General features: G+C 42.9%; 1 protein-coding gene across 1 annotated transcript; it reads left to right on the top strand.

Moving 5' to 3' along the window:
- The first annotated feature begins 338 nt into the window (after nucleotides 1-338).
- LOC121704877 (opsin-5-like) lies at nucleotides 339-7,779 on the top strand. Its single transcript, XM_042085415.1, has 6 exons — nucleotides 339-552; nucleotides 1,652-1,739; nucleotides 2,782-2,944; nucleotides 3,182-3,309; nucleotides 3,705-4,039; nucleotides 5,887-7,779. The coding sequence occupies exons 1-6, from the start codon at nucleotides 505-507 to the stop codon at nucleotides 6,502-6,504; spliced, it is 1,380 nt and encodes a 459-aa protein (XP_041941349.1). The 5' UTR covers nucleotides 339-504; the 3' UTR covers nucleotides 6,505-7,779.

Below are 7,779 nucleotides of genomic sequence, written 5' to 3'. Positions count from 1 at the left end.
TACCTTTAATGCATACAAATGCATTTTTTAAGAATGCCATACTTCAGAAACACAAAACAAATAACTCATAACATCTATTCTGTCACCACCATTAGTCTTTACTATGATATAAAATTAATATGATGACAGATGGTTATGAATTAAAGCTTAAGACTGAAGGAAATGGTCAGTTGGATGGTTACATATCCAAGGACAAAGACAGAAACAAGAACGGAATACGCGGGTTGTTGCACACTGTAACGCGTGAAACGACACGTCACGAAGACGTAGTCGTGGAACACATCTCAAACGGACAGTCAACCACGCACTGGAGGATAAAAGCCGCTGCATCTTCACGAGAGCCTACACCTTCAGTTTATCCTGATAGTATTTGCGAGTTTTTACCTTTTAAAATTAGATAGCTAGGCTACTGTCTTATTGTGATCTGCGGCAACGTGCCTACTCAACTTGCAAGTGACGAGCATTTTCAAAGCCATCTTTTTGTTTTAAGGACAAAGTCATTGGATGACTTTTGGAGCCTCCCAAGGGATTGTTAGTAGAACAGGAAATATGGTAAGTAGCCTACAACATAAACGTTGCCAGGTGTCATTTTAAGGGGTCTTGGAACATAGGCTACTAGGAATTTATTAGGAAAATCTTTTGTAGCCAGCATGTCTACTTTGTGCCATAACCTACCCATGCCCATGAATGCTTTTCCTGCTCTTCCAATAATACAGTATCGATGCATCTGGTAAAAAGTAAATAAGTAGCCTAGTTCTGCTCTGATATGCAACGATTTTTTCGTTTTCGTTTGCGGTCACAGTCATTGGATTTCACACGTTTAACACATTAACTACAGTAGGTGGATGGATTTCTTCTTAGATTTTAGAGGATGTTGCACCTATCCACTAGCCTGATTTAATTAGAACAATCAGAAAGCTTTTAAAAGTTGTGTTGTGTTGACTGTTGCATAGAGACAAACCAGAACTGTAACCAATTTGAGGCAAATGGAGACGTCATTAGATGCTCATTTCTTTATGAAATAAATAAAACAAAAATTAATCTGCAGTTCGGGTAGCTTGTGTGTGTGTGTGTGTGTGTTTTAATTTAAATGTTTATGGTGATAAAACACCATCTGTCTCCACATCTCTCCTCCAACATTGTTTGTCGTTGGCCCCTCGATTCATCTTTATTTTGTCTCAATTTCTCAACCATCACACAGAGCCATTTAAGTCTTCTCCCTCATGTGTATCAGTTGCCAGATGAACAGTTGTAGCATACATCTTCAGAAAGGTTTCCATGTTTGCTATGGAGCACAGTTCAACACACATTGCCAATAAATTCACCATTCACAACCCAACTCACTTTGTCTGAGTTGAAGGGTGCTCCTCATGCAAGTCACAACACACACACACACACACACACACAGATGTATACTCACTGGTACAACCTTTAGTTACACTCATTTTTGCTATTCCACGCACTAAGCCTTCTTGATGCCAGCTTAAAGGTTATAATGTATAGCTGCCCTCTGAGAAAACATATCAGTAAATGTGTTATATACAAAAAGAACATCTCCAGCATATTAGAACATAGTGTTTGTTCTACACAAATAACCATGCGGCCTGTTATGGAACGTTGTGAGTTAATGGCTTTATCTCGTTTCATGCAGTTGAATGTATTGGAGGATGAGGTATTGTTTCAGTCAACCATCCCAGAGGCTGCAGATATCAGCATGGCCATTGTCTATGCTATATTTGGTAAGTGTGCTGTTTCAGGCTGAATATGAATTAGGATTTAGTTTAGCGTTTGCATGATGCTGTCACAATTGTATGCCACTGTACTGCTTTATGTTTGGACTTAATGAAACATTGGTCTCACTTGTGTAAATATATCTTATTGTACACAAATACGATTTCATACAAATACAGCCTCTGACACAAACACACACATGCACACACACACACACACACACACACACATATATGCACACACATACAGATGGATGCACACACCCACATTGATCTCACCTTTCAATCATGCCTGCAAACACAAATCTTGTTCACTTTCTCTATAGCATACATATCCCCACGGATGCAGTCACACTGAGCATTTACTTATTGAATGATAAAAGCTCTCCGTCAAAGCTAACATGCAGATGTGTGTGCACAGATAAACTCACACTCTTACACACATTTCCTGTATTCTGAGAGGCTTACATGTTCCCAGCTTTGCATGCAGTCTTTGATCTTGAAAGCTGAACGTCAGAACACTTATGCAGGTTAGCGAAGCGCACTGATGAGAATGAAAATCGTTGAAAAACCGCGCTTCAGAATTCCCCTGATGCCTTTTCTCAGGTGAAAGGGAAGATGTTCCCGTTTTTATGCCTGTATTCAAAGTCTATCAATATCAAAAATATTTGCACATGTACTCTTTATTGTAATTTACAGCAATGCTTTGCCATGATGTCTACTGCATATTACATGTCCAACACTTGCTTACACAAAGCACTTCCAATGAGTGCCTCCATTTACAGTTCATTTAAAAGCTTCAGGTCCATTCCGATATTTTAATGATGCAACACTTAGCTGCACCTGTTAACCTCAAGTCAACTAATTCACGCTGAATTCACTGGCCAGTCTGAAGAGGAAAATTGACATTTCAGGATCAAAACACTCATTCTCAGTGACTTTTGCATATTTTGCACCCAGTACCATGGATAAGTACAGAACAGTGTGAGGTTTTCTGACTGAAGCATCCAATAGATTGCTCTGGCTCCTGACTGATGCTCCATTCTTGTAGGTATGTGCTCGGTGCTTGGGAACAGCATGCTGCTCTATGTCTCCTATAAGAAGAAGCATCTACTTAAGCCAGCAGAGTTCTTCATCATCAACTTGGCTATCAGTGATCTGGGTCTGACTATCTCCTTGTACCCAATGGCTATCCTCTCAAGTGCCTTTCACAGGTAATATGAAACAGTTATAGCTCCATTTATTTACAACATCAATTGGTTTCATCCTATAATGTCTCTGCTTAGGAGAGAAAAGCATCATCTCACATACGTGGCATGATTTTCACCCAATCATGTAATGATAGGACTGTATCAACATTTATAGTAATGATCAGACGTTACAGTGGGCTATGAACGGCATCTCATTTTATATTCCATTACAATCGTTTGTGTGTTTTTTTTCCCCTCAAGGTGGTTGTTTGGGAGGACGGCATGCTTGATCTACGCGTTTTGTGGCCTTCTGTTTGGAATATGCAGTCTGACCACGTTAACCTTGCTAAGTTTGGTGTGCTTTATGAAAGTATGTTATCCTCTTTATGGTGAGTATGTCCAATCGTCCAGCCAGGGAAAGGTTACAGAAAAGCATGCAGTAGACCGTGAAATGAGCCAAGAGCACAGTAGATCGGCAAAGATAGAAGTTATTTGTCTTCAGATATTACACCTGAAGAAGATGCTGTGTTTATTACCAGATACAGATATATCAGTCTAAAGTCCTTGGGGCAATACAGAGATTTTCGTACCAGTGTAAAGAAATTGAATTTGGTTTATTTACCATGTAAGGACAGTATTCAATTTGATAGGTTTATTTGATTAATGGTAAGTGTGTCATATCAATAATAATAATAACAAAATACACAAAAGCCATTTTGCTATTGCTATTTTCCTATTGCAGTCTTATGCAGATGTAAACTGACTCAGCCCGCCTGCTCTGCAGGTAACAGGTTTCAGCCGTCCCACGGACGTCTGCTGGTGGCGTGTGCCTGGCTCTACTCCCTGGGCTTTGCGGGCTGCCCGCTGGTCCACTGGGGTGAGTACGGCCCGGAGCCATACGGCACGGCCTGCTGCATCGACCTGCGCCTGTCCAACCTCCAACCGGGTGCCCGCTCCTACATGCTGGTGCTCTTCGTCGGCTGCTACCTCCTTCCCTGCGCAGTCATGGTGGTGTCGTACACCAGCATCCTGGTGACTGTGCGCACCACCAAGAAAGCCATGGAGCGTCACGTGCCCAAGAAGACTCGCATGGGCAACATCCAGGCCATTATTGTAAAGGTACACAGTATATGTGTATGCATTTGCAATTTGTAGAGTTATATGAGTTGGCTCTCATTTGTCTAGACCTCATCCTTCATCAAAAAGCATATGAAAATCAACCGTGACAAAATGCTGGTCAGACATCATCCCTTGCAGATAAATGTTGGGCCTTAAGTTTGAAGCGTTCTGAGGTTTGTTAACTCTGATTGCAGTGAAGTTGCATCATTTTCTTGCTCTGTTTTTCTCCAATATGCTAAATTATACAGTGTGTCCATTTTACCATTATGCTCTTAATCGTAGATAGATAGGTAGATACTTTATTGATCCCCAAGGGGAAATTATTATTGATTTTATTTTTTTAGATAAATTGTGCCATTTTGCACAGCATGTACAGTTTATTGATATTATTATCTATATTTCTTCACCTGTCTTCACTGCTGTTACACCCAAATGTCCTTGCCTGGACAGGAATAAAGTGTTATTATTTGGTCTTAATGAAACTAAATGGGATTTTGTCTAGCAAATTAACTGTATTGGGATCTCTTGCTCCCTCCCATGTCTCATCTCTTCTCCTCTATGCCATTCCGGATGCCATTCCACTCATGAGAGGAATCAAACATGCCCTTCGTTGGTAGTGCAGTAGTCACTTCGTCTTTCTGCTGTAAAAGTGCCGTAGGTGCTAGTAATAGCACAATATAGGGATATCAAAGGCAAGCGTAGAGGTCAGAGCAAATGAGTAATAGAAATGAACCCTGCATGGCATTCCTCTGTCCACTGTGTTAATAGACGACCCCAATAAGTCTGAGAGCTAATACAAATCTAAAGGAGGTATGGAGCTGCGCAGAGCTCAATCATATATGGACTTGCTGACCTCAATAGATAACTCACAGTGATGAAGGACTCATTACTCAATTAGAGTTAATTGTGCTGGCTTTGGCATGGAACATTATGATGGATCTAGTATCTTACCGGTGAGGTTTGTGCCCCAGTATGGCTATTCATTTTCTCTGAGGGGTTTGTGTTTGAGTTTGCTGCATGCTGTGGTGTTTGATTGGCTAATCAATGGGAGACATGGTGTGTCAAGTGGCAACAGGCATACTTGTGTGCATCCCAAATCCCATAGGTGCCTTATCCCCGATTTCCTTGTGTTTTGCCAAATGAACCCTGATTCTTTGGCATCGGGCCATACTGTTTTTCCTCAAGTGTCTCTTCTAATGGCTGTAGCTATTGTGGCAATTATGGAATATAGACCACCTGCTTTTCTGTCTACCAAATCAACACTGCCAGTACTATATGTTGGGCTGTGACAACTGGGAATTCTCGACGCACTGACTGTGTGTGTGTGTGTGTGTGTGTTCCTACATACAGTAGATAACAGCTCGTATGGGTGTGGGTGTGTGTGTGTGTGTGTTCCTACATACAGTAGATAACAGCTTGTGTGTTAAAAGCAGAGTATGCAAAATGCCTAAAATAACGCTCCTCTCACCACAAGTGTGAAGCGCTGATAAACATAACGTTACTCACTCCCGCTCACCTCTCTTCTTCTCCTCCTGGTCCTATCTCCAGCTCACCTCTCTTCTTCTCCTCCTGGTCCTATCTCCAGCTCACCTCTCTTCTTCTCCTCCTGGTCCTTTCTTCACCTCTCTTCTTCTCCTCCTGGTCCTATCTCCCGCTCACCTCTCTTCTTCTCCTCCTGGTCCTATCTCCAGCTCACCTCTCTTCTTCTCCTTCTGGTCCTATCTCCAGCTCACCTCTCTTCTTCACCTCTCTTCTTCTCCTCCTGGTCCTTTCTTCACCTCTCTTCTTCTCCTTCTGGTCCTATCTCCAGCTCACCTCTCTTCTTCTCCTCCTGGTCCTATCTCCAGCTCAGCGTTGCCGTGTGCATCGGCTTCCTCTCTGCGTGGAGCCCCTACGCCGTGGTGTCCATGTGGGCGGCGTTCGGCCACCTAGAGAGCATCCCTCAACTGGCCTTCGCTGTGCCCGCCATGTTCGCCAAGTCCTCCACCATCTACAACCCTCTCGTCTACATGCTGCTCCGCCCCAGCTTCCGCAGGGTCGTGTGCCGGGACCTGGGCGTGCTGCGCCGCGTCTGTCTGCTGGGCTGTACCAGCTCGTCACAGCCCCGCGGCCCCCCGAGGCCTTCCAAGTCGCCCCGCAGCGCCATGGGCATCATGCCACTGAGGATAAAGCGCAGCGTGTCGCCGCGCTCTTTGGAGCCCAGGGGGAGAGTGTGCAGATGCAGTGACGCGTACGAGTGCTTCCGGAACTACCCTAAGGCCTGTTGCGTGCACCTCAACCCCAAGGCAGCACTTGTGCAGTGCCCCTCTCAGGAGAAGGTCACACCGGTGACCTCCGACCTGGAAATTCAAACCAAAAGGCTACCCGCCAGCAGGGTGGTTACTAGGCAAAGGACAGAAGACATTGATTATTTGCAGTTCAACTTGGAGACTGTGCCAGGACATGTTAAAGTGGCCTGGCCATAAAGCATACCAATGTCTGACACTGTTAAATTCAGCTTTTCTGATACACAGCAAACTTTGCATTAAATGGTTAACATAGAGTATGGACACATACATTTATTTTCTACAGGCTTTCTACTGCAGTTAAAGGAGAATTCTTGGCATTTTTCACCTAGATCTCTGTTTCTCTAGGTAACCGAATACCGTCGGCACAAAAAACAGTGCTACACTCTGGGGGCATGTTAACTTCATGTGATGCACATGCCCCCCAAGTGTAGCACTGTAACTGCCTGGCTACTCTAGCCGTTGGCTGCAGCAACCCGAGCTAGGTAGCAGTGATTTTTTTTTGTCCCAACAGTACTTGGTGAGCTCAAGAAACAGAGATCTAGGCCTATGTGAAAAATGGTGGGAATTCTCTTTTAAGAGTTCTCAGCACTCAAGATCTCAAGTAATGTACTTGGTACACAATGCTGCAGTGAAGAACAATAACAAATCAACTCATACTGTAATTATGACTTCATCAGGTACCTCAGAAAGTGTGACAGTAAATAGTAATAGTAAATCATGATATCCATTATCTATCTAAAAAAAGATGAATTGCCTGTCCTATATGGTCCATTGTTTGAAGTGTGACGTGTTAAATATCAATAGTGTAAACGACCATGAAATAAGACAGGTATGAGGAATAGTATGATTTGAGATCTTTCCCTTTAAATGGCAATATGCAAATGATCAGTGCACTGCACTCTCATACTCCCTTGGTAGCGATGCGGGGTATGCATTCCATCTCCAAACTCAGGTTAATTTTCCTGCAGGTTTTATTTTCAGGGTCAACAAAAAGACACTATAGCATTCCGATTATGCATTCTCTTCGCTGAAGCGCTGAGATTTAAATGGAAAGCAAATTATAAGCACAGACATCAAAGGATTTCATTAATGGCTAGTGGAAAGGCTTATGATGCTGCCTTTGCTTGGGTCAACTAATTAATACTGCCTGGACTAATATCTTGTGCAGGTTCAAAGGTAAATGGTGGTTCAGGCTTACAGGGAGAGTAATATCAAAGAAAGAAAAAAACTTCTGTTACTCATTGGGTTTGTAGGATGAAAATATGCAATATGCAGTGAAAACATTTCAGCAGTATCCAACTATAAAATGAGAAATCCCTGTCTGTCAATATGTTGTCCATGTGTGTTTTTCCCATCCCTATCCATCTTTCATCTGATCGACTTGGCAGGTGTATGGGAACCCAAGTGAGTACAGTGTAGACTGTGACATTGGATGTGAAATGTTAAAGATAT

This window comes from Alosa sapidissima, chromosome 1 (assembly GCF_018492685.1).
Source record: "Alosa sapidissima isolate fAloSap1 chromosome 1, fAloSap1.pri, whole genome shotgun sequence".
Lineage (NCBI taxonomy): Eukaryota > Metazoa > Chordata > Actinopteri > Clupeiformes > Clupeidae > Alosa > Alosa sapidissima.
The sequence above is the reverse complement of the archived record's forward strand: the minus strand, read 5'-3'. Positions and strand labels throughout refer to the sequence as shown.